Source organism: Chelmon rostratus, chromosome 2 (genome assembly GCF_017976325.1).
Source record: "Chelmon rostratus isolate fCheRos1 chromosome 2, fCheRos1.pri, whole genome shotgun sequence".
In the NCBI taxonomy this organism is placed as follows: Eukaryota; Metazoa; Chordata; class Actinopteri; order Chaetodontiformes; family Chaetodontidae; genus Chelmon; species Chelmon rostratus.
This window is the reverse complement of record NC_055659.1, coordinates 10,682,555-10,699,635: the sequence shown is the minus strand read 5'-3', so window position 1 is coordinate 10,699,635 and position 17,081 is coordinate 10,682,555. Positions and strand designations below refer to the sequence as shown.

Genomic DNA, 17,081 nt, shown 5'->3' with positions numbered 1-17,081 from the left:
TTGATTTGAGGGAAAATGAATTCTTCATTGATCTGCTCCTCAGCGGTACATACATGCCTGTATGTAACATAACATGCTATACAGGGAGCTCTGCAGAGAGGAGTAGGAGGGTAGTAACAAAAAGAGAGAGAGAGGGAGAGGGGGTGGGAGGATGGCAGTTCAGTGATTTCTGATTTATGGTTTGATTACAGTCTTTCCATCCTGCTGGAGCCCGGCTGTATTTGCCTGCATCATGTGAACTTTTTCTCACATGGCCTAGTGATGCAGCAAGCTCCGGCTCGTTCCGCTCCTCATCAAAACGAAACGCGCATTTGCACATACACACCGGCAGGACGGCATTCAGGCGGACAAACACACACAAATACACACTGACTGAGAGATAAAATGGAGAATGGTTCTTTCAGTCAGCTGAGCAGTCTCCCCTCCAGCAGCTTGGCAACCATTCAGTACCATTTACCTCCTACTGGGAAATAATATTGATATTCATAAATGTACGCAGTAAAGGGACAAAAAATGCGTCTTACAATAGACAGTATTCAAGCACAGGTGTCCACTGTCTAGGGGTCACGATTTCCTACTCACCAGAATGAATATCACTACGTTTATTACTGCAGATATGAATGAGAAGCCACAGTCTCTTCATCTAGAACGTCAATGCCACCGTTTTGTAAGAAAAGTAGCCTTCGAAATTTGGACAATGGACCTTTTTCTGTCACCTGTAGCTGGCTGGATATCCTCTGCTGAGAGCGGCGCTCCATTAATAGTCCAGGAGTGATCAGACCTTGGTGAGAAAGAAACAGTAGCAAAGTGTGCTCCCTTTATGTGCCATTAGTGTTTTTAACCAGCATCGATCCACCTGCATTTAGACCATGTTGGTGTATGAATAGGATGAAAGCTGCACTGAAAGAGCCAGTCACCGATATCATGTCTCCCCAGACATTCATTAAACTGCCATTCATTCTTCTCCTCAGGCCTCCCTAGGCCTCTTACTTTGAATTCTCTTAACTGCACATTCCTTACCGGGGACTCCTGAGCCTCATGAGTGAAGTAGTACATTTGAGTTCACCTTGTCACTCAGCCTGGTTATGAAACGTGTCAGTAAAGTCGAGAACTAGTAGAAAATCTAGGTCTTGATTTGCAGCTTTGGCGGGATGGTTCTAGCTTTCTAAGTTACACGTGAGGACCCAAAGACAGCTAACTCTAGCTCGTCCCTGCTGGTTGGTTTGTGCAGGCCGACCACATCAGTGAGTGAGTGGGTGAGCTGCTGATGACTCAGCTGGTGTTGAAATGAGCAAAAAGTGAGATAGCATGAGTGCTACAGTAGCCTAGCTCGCTAGCCTCGCCCTAAATGCTTAATGCGATAAAGGGACAGAAGTCGTGCTAACGGTACTTCACAAACACTACGTGGGCCTGTTGAAAAAGGGGAAAAAATATCTTTTATTAGCTGTGTGTGATGTTCTCCAGTCAATAGCGCATCACAGACGCTGACAGCGCATCTCCGAGCAAGTCAGTCAACAGCTGCCGTGGAAACACCCACTCAAAGGCTTAGACACTGTTTCCACTGATATGTCCGAAAATGATATGTCCTCGATTGTAAAATGGAAAAAAAAAGTACAATAGCTGCAGCATTATAATAGTTCATTCTCCCTTACACAAAAAGGGAAGAGAGTTTCACTCATTTTCAGTATTTTAAGGAGCATCGGTTTGAACAAACTGTCACTCAGATTTTGTGTCTCCATGCATCTGAAATGTAAAAGGCTACAAGAGGACGCTGATTTTGCAGTTTACAAAAAATAAGGTCCTCTTGCAATGTTGATAGGTCAGAAAATGATTCCTCTAATAGACATTTATGAGAAAAATGGGGAAAATGAACAGTAGATTGTGTGCCAGCTTTTGTGCAGTTGTACTGTTTTTTAAATCCAATTTGGACATGTTTCTAAATTGTTGAGAATATCTTTTTAAATTTAATACCAAAAGCAATGTGCACCACCTACAGCATAAAAATCTGCTCATGGCTCTGTGGATGAGCCATAATTCACTACAGTCAGTCAGCCTGACAGCAAAGCACAGAGTGGACCTGATTGTTTCTGGCAGCACTCAGAAAGATCTCAAATTAACACCTGAGAGCTGATGTTAAAAACCTGCGAACACCGAAAAAAGGCCAACCAGAATGACGGGTGAGCTCGCGGCGGCTCCGGCATCGGCAGGTACATTAGAATATGAACGGCCCCGACTGAAAGGTTATGACCCATAAAGAGGGGGAACGATTTGAGCGAAGCGTGCGGCGAGGAGAAATGTCAGAGTGAGAATGGCAGGAAATATGTTAGTGACAAGGAAAAAGCTGCCCCTGGTATTCTAGAGCCCCGATGAGTAAAAATAGGGCATTGGGCAAGAAGGCAGGAAACCAGCAGAGCGAGGCCTCTAGTAGGAATTTCTTCTGGGGAGGAGAGATAAGGGACTTAACTCCCTCCTGTCTGGGCCAGCCGACTTTAACATGCGACATGTGATCACTGATCACTTATGTAGAGATGGACAGAGGAAGAGGAGATTGAAGAATTGAATAAATGATTTGAGCACTGAGTGATGTGTGTGTGTGTGTGTGTGTGTGTGTGTGTGTGTGCGTGTGCGCACTGCTGTGTGTCCTAGTGTGTGTGTGCACGTTTGAGTGCTTTCTGACGACTTGTCAGTTATTGAGCATCGACAGTACTTTTTAATTAGGTCAAGACTTGCGATGGCAACCAAAGATTGCACACACAGTACAGTACACCACACACACACACAAACACACACACACACACACACACACTCACACGTGTTGAGGTAATGGCTGAGAAGTGGAAAGTACCGTGTGTGAGAGTCTGAGGTTCCTCAGGTTAAAGAGTGGAAGTTAGACAATAAACAGTGGCCTTATCAGACTCTGGGCAGAGCTTCCAACCTGATAGCCCAACATATCACTCTGACTATTAGAAACAAATATGACCTCTACAGCGCTCGCCTCAGACCACTCACTCCCGTGAATAAGCGATTTTGAAAGGAAGGACCTTCAGTGGCACGTTTAAGATTTCAAACTGCTGTGTGCATAAACCTCAAACCCGTGCTGCTTCACTGCTACTTCTAACATCACACTGATGGTGCCACATTACTTGATTTGCCCGAAGTTACGTGACATCGCCGAGACAAGATTTATCAGGACTTTTTCCACAAATCGCATTTTCATGCCTGGTGGAATGTGAGATCGATGCCCCCAGAAGAGACGGGACAACGAGATGATTATCCCATCGTTGATTACAGTCATTTGTGCATGCCGTGGCAGTTGTTGAGCTGATAGGGCGTTCACTGACAGCTACACAGTTGACAGGCTGACCACTTCTTATAAACTGTGGGTGGCTCAGGAGTTCCCGACGTTGATCTCGTGCAGGGACAGTCAGAACGTGCCAAACGTGTACTGCAAAGATGCTAAAAATAGTGCACGACAGCTTAACATTTGCACCAACAATAGTGGCCGGTGACATTCATTAATTGTTTTATTCCTGTTCTGTGAGTAGAACAAAACACAACCCTTGATTCTAATGATCAACTTTGCATCATTTATTTCCTAATGAGGATTGTTTGCTGAATTTATAGCAGCACGAGAATTGAAAGGCACACAAATCTCGTGCTGTTTTCCATCTCCTGTCCTGCCGGCTGTTAACGTGGCTTGAGAGACTTTTGGTTGCGCTGTTAATTTAGTTGAGTTTATTCTGAATATGAGAGCAACCTCTGGACGCTATAAAATAAAGATGCCTCATTCCTGTCCCAGATGTGCTACTTCTTTCTTTATTGTTATGAATAGTCTGCCATTTAAAAAATGTTTAATGACCCGAGAGAAAAGGCAGCTGGAGATTGGGAACATCACTAAAGCAGGAAGGTAAAAATCAGCATATAGTGTCGGAGGTTTGGAATATAGGATTTGTGCAGCAGTCTTGACAGAATCGCAGCTCTGTATGAAATATGCTCTATGATAATCAGAGTTGAAAGACAGAAGCGCATTGACAAGAGGAACGGTGTTGCATAAGCGTCCTTATGTGTCCTTGTTGTGTCCAGTCGCTGTCATATTGAGGACACAGCCTTCCCTCCAGCGATATTGCTGTATGAGACAATAACCTAAATACCTGTCGGATTTCTCACTGCGTTTCTTAACCTCACTCTATCTTTGTGATCCCATTTCATCCTTGCTTCTTTTCTCTCTCCCTCTCTCTCTCTCTCCTTCTCCCGTGCACCCCCTCCTTACCTTCACTCCCTCATGGTCACTCTCTTAAGTGATTGCTACATTTCATCTCACGGTAAATCGTCCGTCAGCCCGGTGAGCTATCATTATGCAAATGATGGGCAATTCAATTTCAGTTGGTCGGAGGGGGAATTTCTAATTAGGGTGAGGCACAGCACTCAAGATGGAGAGAAAGATGTAAAGGCAGGGGGAGAGGAAGGCAGAGAGGTGCTGTAAATGGATAGCAGAGAGGGAGAGGAGGAAGGCTGGAAGACAAGGAGTATCCATCCACGAAATCAACACCTGCATTACAATTACACTCTTTAGTTGGTCTGTGAGTCTCCTGCCTCCCTCTCTTACCATTGTTTTCCCCCTTCCTTATCTAGTTAATTTTAATGAAGTACTGGCATCTGAGCTTTCCCAGAAAAGGATCCCTATAAAAGGTTTCTCATGCTCAAGGCCAGATTTATGATGTTTTCACCGCGAAAAACACTGTAAACCCAAACGTGAAGAAAGACGGACACACAAAAACTGTGTAATCACACTGATACTAAACGTTTCATGATACCGTGGTGAAGAAAGTTCTCAAATTAGCAAGACGCCAGTTTCACATGGGGGAAAGGAAGAGCGCTTACTGTAAACTATAAATATCTATCTTTGACTCATCTGCTACTTATGTCATTACAGTTGTTTGTAACCTGTCGCAAGTCATACATGCAGAGTGTTCACAGGGCTTTGAATCTAAATCTGAATCATTTTATATTTCCTAATAAGTTATAGGAATTTCCTGTGGATGGTCAGAGCTTTTAGTCAAAATCAAGTTTCAGGTCTTGTCAAAGCAGGTCTCAAGTTAAGCTTTTAATGCTCGAGGGCTGATCTAAGTCACAGTCATCTGTTAAAATGATAACATTTGCAACTAACCATTATGAATTATCATATATTATCCATCAATCGATGATTTTTTTTGTCTATAAAATGGCAGGAAAGAGTGAAAAATGCCCATCACAATTTCACAGTGTCAAATTCTAAAGTTTTGTTTCCTCTGATCAACAGCAAAAAACAAACCAAAAAAATTAAACGTATGGTGATACGAAACAGATTCTTATATTTTAGAAGTTGGAACAAGCTAATGTTTGCCATTTTTGCTTGAAAAATGGTTAATTAGTAATCAAAATAGTTGTTTACTTTTATGATGCTTGACAAAGTGCTTATTCCACTAATTGTTTCAGCTATAATTAGAACCTTTTAGAGCTGCTTTAATTGTTTTTCTTGTTTGTTTGTTTTTTTCGTCTACATTCAGTTTGTAGGATTCATAATTGAAGATTTAAAGTGTGTAGCTATGTGATGCTTTCTGTCTTACAATATTTCTTCTCGTTAGCCAATTTGAAAGTCCTTTAGGAGTGAGGTGTCAAGTGAGTCAAGCCTTAGGTCCTCATTTTTTCATTTTTCACCTCATTAACAGTTTGTCTGATTGGATCCCAAGCTGCAGAACCTGAATGAAATAAATGTTTCGATTAAAGGATGCTAAAAACCATGTAGGCTATTTTCTACAACGCCACATCTATTTGCATTCAAACGCATCACTACCAAGCGCTGCAGAATGAATAATGAGATGTCAAATAAATGACCTACGCTTTGAGACTACATTTATACGGACATGGAGGCTAAGTGTGTACACATGCACTTATGTACACACACACACTTGTATGTTTATGTGGGTGTGTAAGACGTTTGCAGTTAAGTCCGTAATTGCCACTGATTTGCATTTGTGTACAGTCATGTGTTTAGCAAAACCTCTTCATTTATATTAATTAATATTGAATGCTCAGTTTGATCTATACTGTTAATGTCATTTTAAACACACATTGTTTTTATGTTTTCAGTCTGTGTTGCCTATTTCTTTCGCTTACTGTACATTTTTTTTGCGTAATTGATAAAAGTCGCTTTGGTATCGAGACTTGACATGATGAATACAATTAATATATATTTGCCGTATGTGCAGGTTTGTGAATTACATTTGCACAAATGATTTTTCATGATGCTGTCAAACTTTGTTTTTTTTTCCTCCCGTCACTGTAATGAAGCATTGGGCTTGTCTTTGGTTTTTTTTGTTTTGCATTTTTTCAGCAGCCCAGAGGGACAACATGTTTCCTGCAGAGAAAAGAAAAGAAAAAAACATGGTCAAACTATTCCATCATGATTAGGCGAATGTGCTCAATTTACCTGCATAAGATGGTTGTTTGCACACTCAGGCTGTTTGTGTCTGAGTGTGTTAGCGCTTAGTTAACAGTCATTTAGGATTTGATTTATGCATTGGTTCGTTTTAGTCTCACGATCACACACTGTCCACTCTGTCTTTGTGTGTCCGTGAGTGTGTGTGCGTGTGTGGGAGTCTCTAGACATACTTGTGTGGGTGTTTTGACTTTTTTGCACATCCACACATATCTGAACATGTGTAGGTGTATGAATGTGTCGGGCATCAACCATACATTCTCACACACATTCACAGCCAGGCGTGCACACACACAGACACACACACAGACACACACACACACACACACACACAGAACAGAGGATTCAGCTGAGATCAGCAGCTCACCCTAGGCTGTCAAATATTCTGTCAGCACAGCCCAAGAATCACAATTGGACTCTTTGGGAGGCATTAATTCAAAGCACCGTAACAATGCTCTCTGAAACCAAATCAACTGCCTGTAGTCAGCATATCAACTCTGAACCAACTCTCTCCCTCTATCTCTCTATCTCCATCTCTCTCTCTCTCTTCTTGCCTCCTCTCTCACTCTCTCTACTCTGTCTTTGCTGCCTCGTCTTTTCCTATCCTCACTGCCTCTCTCTCTCTCTCTGCCCCCCTCCGATGTGTGATTGAACTTCTAAATATGTTGCTAAAGCTGACTTACTGTACAAGTATGCCTAACATAGACAGTGACTTCCTCTGCAGCTGATATTGTGTAAAAGTAACACGTTATTTCAAGTGAATGCGTCAAATCGTCAGACGACAAAGCCTTGAAAATACTCTGTCAGGCTTTAAATTACAGCCATTTCAAACAGTAGTTTAATGTATTGCTGCACTGGCCTGCCAAGCACATCTTGAAGAATTGAATTGAAGAAGGCCATGCTCAGTTTTTGATCTTTATAAGAACAATAATGCAAATAAGAGATTACCATTCCAAAAGTTGCATTTTTTGAACCTTTTGGCACTATTTTAGGCTTTAAATAACTGTTGTTTTCATCAATGATTGTCAGAAAATAGTAAAAAATGGCAATCAACATATCTTAAAGCACGAGCTGACGTCTTCACATTGCTTTTTTTGCCCAACCAACAACCCAAAGTCCCAAAAATATTCAGCTCATAACAATATACAGTGAAGGAAAGCAGCAAATTGTCACATTTGACGATTGAATAAATCCATTCAATGAATGGTTGATCACCTGAAATGTTGTCCATTAAATGTACGTTGCTAATCAACTAATCATTTCAGCTCCGCTTCCTTATCCGTCTCACTATCAGTATGAGCCATGCTGCTAAAAATCCAGATGGTGCTGCATATTTGCTTCTGCTAAAGGAAACACGAGAACATTTCATGTCACAGAATTTTCTCATCAAGTCAGATGACAAATGCAAAATGACATTCAGGAGTCCCTGCTCTCCTCAGCAATCCCAATTTGTTAAGGAATTATCCTCCTCAGCTTCTGCCTGTATTAAAATAATCTGGCCTTTGCGTGTACCTCTCTTGGAAAAAAAAAAAAAAGAAAAGAGAAAATCCCCTGTTTTTGTATTAGCTAAATCTTCTCCCAACCGTCTGTTTCTGCCTGTAACACACGAGCTGTGGCCAGTGCACAGCCCAGGTACTGGCTCTGCTTGTCAGTTGTTGGTTGTAAGTTGTATTGTTGTAGCGCCATGTTGTTTTGCCCTCAGGAAACAGCCTCATAAAAAAAAAAAAAAAACATAAATGAAAATGAAAAGTTTCTTTTCGCTCCTCTGTATCAGAAAGAGGAAGGGCACGACTGCGCTTTATTAATGCGCTCCATCTCCCTCGCTTTGGTGTCACATGTAGTACAAAGGGCAGGTGTGTTTGTGAGTGTGAGAGAGACAAAGTGACAGAAACGAAAGCGAGCATCATCAGTACATGTTATCCTTGGTAACAGCCGTAGTGCTAGAGGTGTCTTTGTGGCATCTTTAAAACAGCCTTTGATGTAAATAAGCGACGCTATTCATCAACACTCAGCTTTGGTGTCGATGAAGCTTGATTACTTTTTCTTTCATTTGAACTGAACCACTTTAGTCTTTAATTTTGCACTTTGATGAATCCTACAGCAAGCTGTACGTGACCACTGACTGGAGCGAAAATCTTTAATTACATCTGTAACTTTTATTCCATTTTCCTGTGTGGAGAGTTCAAAAAAGCAGCGTTTAATCCACTCAATAATCCACTCAGCCGACTGTACTTAGTGTCTGAGCTTCGGTGCAATTTTAGATGGTGCTGTTGAATTTCCTATCTGCCTACCTGAAAGCGTGCAGCCAAGCTCCACATTGTTGTTCCAGTGGATACAGAGTCTACTTTCTGTGGCAGCCTGTCTGTAGCTGCAGGTGTACACGCGAAGTCAAGTTCGAAAGAACAAGAAAGAGTCGGGGAAGAGAGAGGAGAGCGGCGCAGCGTCAGGAAAGTTTGAGGGATGAGCGCAAAGTTTGAAACTCAAACTGTGGTCCAGATGCAGAACGGAGGCCTTCGCTATTAATTGTATTTCCTAAAAATAGCAGACTTTTAGCTGCATGAAAACGTTCAGTAACAGGCAAGTTAAGACAAATACTGCAGATGTGGTTAAAGCAAAGGTTTGGGTTAAAGTGAAGAACTACCAGAATATTGATAAGGTCAGAATGAGGCGAGGTGAGAATTTGCCACAATCAAAGGCAAATGTGACCTCCTCACTCTCATTTTTCCCACTGTACGTTTCAGTGGTAAACAACATGTTCATGCATTTTAATCATGCTCATTCCTTCAAATGCCAGGAGCTCAGAGTAAAGAGAGTGGGAATAAAAGAAGGATGTAGAGAGATAGATTAGTCCACATGCTGATAGATGGCGAGAGAGAGAGAGGGAAAGAGAGAGGCTGATATCAGAGGTCCAGCTTAAGAATCTTTCACTGATGCATTGCGTAATTTTTGTTGACTAATGGAGCAACAAAAACTATTGAAGAAATATAAACAGAAGATAAGGCAGCAAGAGGAAGGGTGGAGGCACAGGGAGGGGTGAAGCGAAGGAATGGGCCAGCAGAAGAGGACACGAGAAGATAGGAGGCGTGATACGAAGGCAAAGCTGCGCTATGAATTCAATTTGAATTTTAGTGGTTATTACATAATCAGCTGTTCCCACCTTAGAAGCACAAGAGTGCACGTGCATGCAAACTCACGAGTTCACACCAGAAATGGATGGAGAGTCACTGTAAGGGCTGCGGTCAGCTATAAATAGCCACGGCTCAACCACTGGTGTTGGCTGGATTTTCCCAATGGTGTGATCAGTGTTTTGAGTGCCAGTAGTGGCCTGAGGCAGGTAGCCCCTGGGTTCATGTCCTGGTTATGGTTGAGCTGCTTGGGCCCGAGCTGACATCTCTTTCAGACAACTTGTGTGTCTTTCTGACAGCCGTTATTGGGAAATAAATAAAATGTGATGCGTACAAATACGGCCCGATGGTTTGTGACACTCCTGTCACGAATATCGAAATAAACAATGTAAGCATGTGCTTGATGATGTACAGTAATCAGGTCTGTAGCTTCCATCCTACAGTGATCAATGCTTTGTATTGATTCACTATATTACACAAGTGCTGGCTTAACAATAGAGTCTAACCACATTGCTACACCCGAACCTTGAGCCGTATGGTTTAAGTTAACACTTAAACGTCAGTGTCTCCAAGGTCTATAGACTGGAGCTCACAGATGGTGGCGTGGTGACGAATTAACATCAAAAGATGTCACAGAATGCTTCAAAGTAAAGCAGGCTTCATAAAGTTACGAATTTCTCGCTATAAAATTCTAGTATGATTGTGGCACATAGTGTGCACCCTTACAGACTGAGCAGCAAGTTCAACTAATGTTCAAATCTAAACCTGAAAATGACGTACCGTACGTAAAAAGTATGTAATAGTGTCAGCTTGGAAATGTGGTGGAAATAATACCTGAATCATCTAAACAATATCACATTCAGTGCAAAATTCATGAGGAAAAATGATTCATCACAATGCTATACGCAAACCAATATTTCACACTGCAGCTGGTTTTGTCTCAGACTAAAGTATCTTAAAACCACTGAAAAAGTGATTCATGCTCTGTTATTGACTGTTAGACCACCACAGCTAGAAATCCGTCTGATATGATGTAATGTGTTTATGCAACAGAATTGACAGCATAATGTATTTCACCAGTTGAAATATCAGCAGTTGCAGCACCAAAGGGAGCAGAATTGAACAATGCAGGCACTCAATGGCTATTTGGAAAGGGGGGTAATGTTTTCTGTTATTGATCCCCTGATGTCAGTGTGCATGCATTGTTCAGTGCATACTGTACATGCAGTATGAGGCAGTGTCTCCATAATGTATAAATACAGTAAGTGTACATGCATGACTGTGTGTGCGCATGCATTACTGTATACCATAGATGAGTGATAGGGTTTCTCCATAAGCCGGTCTAGGCCTTGCATTCCTCTCATCGGTGGAGTCTGATGTGCGCAGGCCTTTCAGCTAATCTGGGAAGAATGTTGGCTGCAGACACACATGTGTTCCATTAAGTCTAGATCTGCGTAAATAATATAACATGCAACAGCTAACGTTACAGGTAACTATACCCCCACAGCTGTGCCTTCGGCTTTACAGTGCCCCAACACCCCCTCCTATAAAAAGCTGATATCTAATGAGTAGATGTGTCGCTGCGCCTGCTGCGCTTTAGGCTAAGGATTTGGAGGAAAATAAAGATGATGAATATTTATGAGATAATACAGCACAACGGATAATTGATTTTATTGGATATTGAGAATCATGAAGCTCAGATAATATTCTGATAAGATAATAATATAATTTATTCTCCTTTAGTGTTTTTGTGTGAACATAAAGATATGAGTTAAGATATTTTACAGGTGAACCATGATCTTCAGCCACAGTAAATATATGATGACTATTAACTGTAAATAATAATATTAATAAAACAACATGAAAATACATTACAGCTGAATTCGGGTGCACCATTCTTCTTTCTTATCTGATGATATGTGTGCTGATGCCAGTATATTTGTGATAACTCGATCCTGGCCGATAACATCAGCCATGGTTAGATAATGTGGTGGCAGTTTGAAACATGCAGCATCGCACTTTAGCTTATTTTAGCGAATAAGCTTTTTCAACACGGTTTGTCAGACGCGATCTGAAACTGTCATGTGCATCAGTGTAATCAGTGTCATGAGCATAAAAGTCTGTCACGTGGCAGGAGTCATGCGAGAAGGCATGTCACAGCCCAACTTGTATCCCTCCCCCTATTGTTAATGGTTCTACGTCCAGACGAGAATCATTGGCTCTCTGTGTTTATTGTCTGCCGGCTCAGCTTGGGCTGATTGGCTCGACCCTGCCAAGCGTCAGGACAATGTTTGCTTTTGCTGTCTGCCTGGGGAAGTCCCCTTTGTCCTCAAACAAGGCCCAGCCACAGTAACTGATACAAAGTTCAGAGGATGCCAGTCTCTTCCTGGTGTGGTGCAGCATCTTCCTGTGGCTGCACACCAAAGTTAGAAAGAAACTGCGAGTGAGTTGCAGAGTTATTTATTTATGTATTTACTTATTTACTTTTCTCAGAGAGGACTACAGTAGCGTGAGCAAACAAGTGAACTCTGCCTTCTGCTCTATTTTGGTCCGAACAAGAGTGTGTGGTGTGCGGGATTAAAAAGAATAAAAAAGAAAAAAGGAATAAGTGGTTGGACTCAACATGGTGTCGAGCAGAGCCGGCAAACGGCTGGCAGCATCTGGTTAGGTAGAAATATCACAGGAACCCAAAGCCAGCCAGAAAGTGAAAGAGAGGTGACGGGGTGAGAGCGTCTGAAGTGAGGACTAGAAAACAAAAGAAAGGTGTCAGAGAACAAGTGTAGAGAACAATGCTTCTTGCACTTGCAGACTGTTGTGAGCCAACGAGGAAATGTGAGGAGTTTGGCTGTTGCTGTTCCGGGTGCCAGCACTCCTAATGAGTCTGTCAGGGCCAGTTAGCGCAGCCAGGACTGCTTGTGTCCCCTCCAGGCCGCAGACAGCTGTTATTAGCCCCGTAATGGCATGCCACAGGGCCAGATTAGCCTGGCACACTGGAGAAATATCAAACATTCACTTACTGTGGCTCCTTCGCTGGCTAAAGCAGCTATTCTGCGAGGCATTCATTTGGCCGCGATGCTGGCAAGCTACCTAACAAGCCACGAAAGAAAAAGTCTCTGTTGAGAGATGCAGTTAGAGTACAGTAGCTCCTCTGCAGGGTGGAGAGAAAAAGAAATCTCCGACTAGAGGATATACAAGACACAACATACTGGGTCATGTTGCTGATTATAACCTAGAATGGCTTGGTATCATGTCAGATCTGTTAATAAATAGCCTCTCACAGACCTGTATATTGCAATAAAGCAATCAATGTAAGTTTTATAGGTAAACTGTAAATCCACATTATAAAAATGGCATTTTTTATACCCGCTTTCTGTGGGTTTTAGTTTGTTGGTTGTCAGGACGGTGCAGCACCGAGGAAAGTTGTAAATGAGAGTTCTCTTTAATAACGCTGCGTCATCATTATGCGAACCATATCGACAAGATGGCCACTGCTGTCTACTCATCTGTTTTCACCTTTCATAATGAGCACAGGAAATCAAAACCTTACACAGCAAGTACTCTCGCTCTGCCTCAGGGGATAGCCTGCACTGTATACAGTATGTGATAGGCCTACGCCATTAGTACTATTCTGCATAGAAAGCTGTTTATAGGGTATAAATCATGCTCTTTGAGCCTGTGATTTCTTGAATATGTTTCATGCATGGTGTGTTACATTAGCTGTTGTGTGCATAGCTTGTGGGTTTCACTGCGTGGTAATCACTATGCGCTCAGGCCCATAAATGCAATCTGCAAAGGTGTGTTTACGGCGGCTCCGCTGTAAAAGCTGAGGCCTGCTATGCTCATGTGTGCGCTGGATGCCTGCGCCATGTGACTGACTAGAAGCGAGAGGCAGGGCCAGTTTTGGTTGGTTCTGGGATATTTTCTCACTCAATTGTTAAATATAGTGAAATGCTTCATGTCTCACTGCATAGCAATCTGAAGCCCTGCCCTTGAATGTATTTGTGTCTGTGTGATTACATGCATGTCTGGATGTTCTATGCATGTGTGTGTGATTTTTGTTTTGTGTATGTGTGTGTGTGTGTGTGTTGATGAGGTGGTGCCATAGATTTCACTATTCACACACTGAATGGTAAAAAGAAGAAGGTGAAACAGAGTATATTGAGTAAAAGTATGAGAGAGATAATGTGATAATTGTTCTAGATTCCTGCACCGTGTTTTTCCTCCCTCCATAATCTACAACACATCCTCATTAGCAGACTATATGTATGAATTTTGGCAAAGACATAAGCATTGTACATAGCAGGCAGCAGCCATAGTCATTTCCAAATGTAAATTTATGTTTTATCCTCTTATTTATGAGAAACCAGTTTCTACATCACCAGTTATAGCGTTTATCTTAACAGCAGACAGCTTGCAGAAGCTAAAATAGGCTCTCTAACACCGGAAAGAAAAGGATGTAGCTCATTTTATCAATTAACACACACACACACACACACACACACACAATAGGTTATCACGTCGTACAAATCCAATGGCAGAAACGACATGCAAACTGCTGAACAGATGTTACCGAAGAGACATGTTAATGTGAGAATATCAAGGAATCGCAGAGGCGCGGTGAGATGAGAGTGAAGTGAGGGGGGAGATAAAGACAAGGAGTGAGATAGAGAAAGTGAGATTTGGAGTGAATCCTGGGATGAACCACCGCTGCGACTGTGGGCCACGGTGTGAACCCCACTGAGCTGCACCGTCTCTCCCTGGCAGGAACCACTTGTTGCGAATCATTAGCTTCCCAACTACTGAGTGCTATGCCCCCACTCCTTCAGGTTGTGTGCAGCTAAAACCCACATGGAGAAGTAGAGGGAGGAGCAGGCGTGGAACCCACAACACTGTAATGATCAGCTGTGCGACGTATAGAAAGATGGAGTCAGTAGAGTACAGTGGAGCAGAGCACAGGAACCCTGGCTACCAAACACAACAGCTTAGCTCCATTAGTGCCGCTACTGAGCCAACCTCATCCAGTTATTATGTGTGGTACATCACCATGAGGTGATGTGATTTAACATGGCAGCCAATGTGCTCGCTCTCCGACTTGGCAGAAATTTATGAAACACTAACGCTCACAAAACGACGACCACGAGAGGAACTACAGTGTGTATGATCCCTGCACTGTGGATGAGAAAATAAAACTTAGGTAACTTTGAGACTAAAATGACTTTGAAATTGAACTCAAATCCGGATCTTCCGATTGTGATTTTATTACAGTGACTGAAGTGTTTCATTCATGTGTTTCACGCTGAATTCTCTGTAAACAGAAACAACATACTTATAATCTCTCTCTCTCTCTTCCTCCTCCAGAGCAGATACGGTGCTGCAGATCGAGGTGTGAGGCTCTACAGTTCCCTGCCCATGCGCCCAAACCCTGACGGCAAAAGACTGCCCTCTACTGGGGTATGACTCATCTCTCCCAGCCTCCTCTCCCCCCTCACCCCTGCTCCCTCACCCCTTGATTGCATCCATACCTACCATGTACCCTACATTTAACCCTTATTCATACAGTGGCAGCCACCGAAGAAGCATTTCCCCTCATCTGCACAGCAAGACTGTCCAAACAGAGGACAGGTGCCAGTTCAGAAGCAGTACAGACTTTGCAGAAATATGCAGTATTTCATGTTTTTTTTATGAAAGTTTGCATCATTTGGGTGCACAGTCGCAGGGAGTTCTTGATCCCGCAACAGAAAGCTTACACATAGGAAGACCAGTCAATGTCTGGATTTAAATCATAGCCAGGAATAAGTACAATCCAAAGTTCAACAACGTTTTAAACTTCACATCTTCTTCAACTAGCGTGACTTCCTGCTCTTCCCTTTAACCCCACATCCTACCCTGCACCACCTCCAGTACGTAACCAATGTGCTGTTCCCATGCGCACTTTGATAGACCTGCTCAGTCCCCCATCCTCAAACCATCATTGGCCACCACAAGGCTCCCAATAAAGCACACGTCTGAGTTGGTGGTTTGTGTGGTATCTGCCTGGTAGCTTCTCACTGAAGCGTTTCGCTGCAGCTGATAGACCAACCAACCGTCTCCTACTGTATTTGTGTTCACACAGAACAAAGACATGCAGAGGCTGTCTGGACACAATGCTTCTGCTTCTGGCCCATTTCAGGTTTTAAAATAGGAAGGATAAATGTTGATAAAGTGTAGAAATTAAAATATGTTGGTGATTTTCCCCTTATTTCAACTTCTTTTGTCGGAAAGCAGCTGTGCTGGGACATCAAAGTCTTATTTTTCAACTATTTTATTATATAATTGTTCATGAGGACCTTTGGAAAAAAAGAAAAAGGTTAATTTTATTGAAGTTTAGTGATGCAGCACTCGCAGTACTTTGACTTTGACAAAGTGCTGGAACAGTAAGTCTACTTTGTTTGTGAAACCTTTCTTTCATTTTTTTTAATAAAAAAAAAGGAAATCTTTTAGTATTGTGAAAATCATAATTAGAATCTAGCTTGCCTTGCTTTTATGCATTTATTGCATTTATGTAACAAAGGAGAGAAAATGAAAGAACAATAGAGCGAAAAGAGAATTTAATTTCATATGTCTCCCTTTTTCATGTTTCACTCCATGCAAGTGCTTTTTGAATTATCTCTTCTCTGCTCCAGGGCTCAATGAGAGGAAGAGTGGGTGAGCGAGGAAGAGACAGAGAGGGAGTGAGAGAGAGAGACAGACAGACAAAGCAAAAGCTGTGTAATATTGTTGGTGCGCACCTTTTTTAATTACAACAGAGATTGTATTGATGTCTCAGGCCACATGTCCTCAATCATTTATCAAGGGGGAGAGTGCTAACAAAGCATTTCTAAGAAACCCATCCTCTCCTAGGGCCTGGAATCATACGTTATCTAAAGTGAATATTGTTAATGCTGCTCTGTGGAGAGACCCACTTACAAATCATGGGAATGAGTTCCTTGTCAGTACATGCATGAGGTAGTAAAGATATATGTCCACTTTCATCTGATCCTCTGTTGCGCAAATTAAACCCTGCATCTAAATCTCTGCGCAGGAGTTGTTTATAAATTGAAGAAGGCCACGTTAAAAAATGACAGATAAACGTTAATGCAAGAGGAGGAAAATTTCTAAACCGGCACCGACGTAAAGATAGCATCTCTCACACAGATTCGAATTCATAAAATAAATAAATAAGTACAAAAGGAGAAATAGAAAATGTGCTATTTTCTCCCTCTCTCTTTGGTTTCTGTCGCTTCCTTTTGTCTGTTATTACCTGCGTGCAGCGTCAGTACAGTGGCAGACTTTAGCTACAGGCTGCGTGGAGAGGAGGAGAATATAAACCACTTAACATGCAGGAGGAAACCAGACGTTTTTCCATTGCACTTATCAGGTGCTGCGGTGAGAGCAAGTGTCAAGGTGCAGTAGGTCCCTGCAACCCTCTCTCACCCCCCAGCTCCTCTCCTTCCTCCCCT

General features: G+C 42.3%; 1 protein-coding gene across 4 annotated transcripts in view; it reads left to right on the top strand.

Moving 5' to 3' along the window:
• Nucleotides 1-17,081, top strand: part of tox2 (TOX high mobility group box family member 2) — a 113,120-nt gene that overhangs the window by 35,452 nt on the left and 60,587 nt on the right. For all 4 annotated transcript variants that reach the window (XM_041958415.1, XM_041958423.1, XM_041958407.1 and 1 more), the window contains exon 2: nucleotides 14,962-15,054. In XM_041958415.1, the coding sequence (XP_041814349.1) occupies nucleotides 15,013-15,054 (42 nt within the window). In that variant the 5' untranslated portion in view covers nucleotides 14,962-15,012. The remainder of the gene's footprint in view (nucleotides 1-14,961; nucleotides 15,055-17,081) is intronic.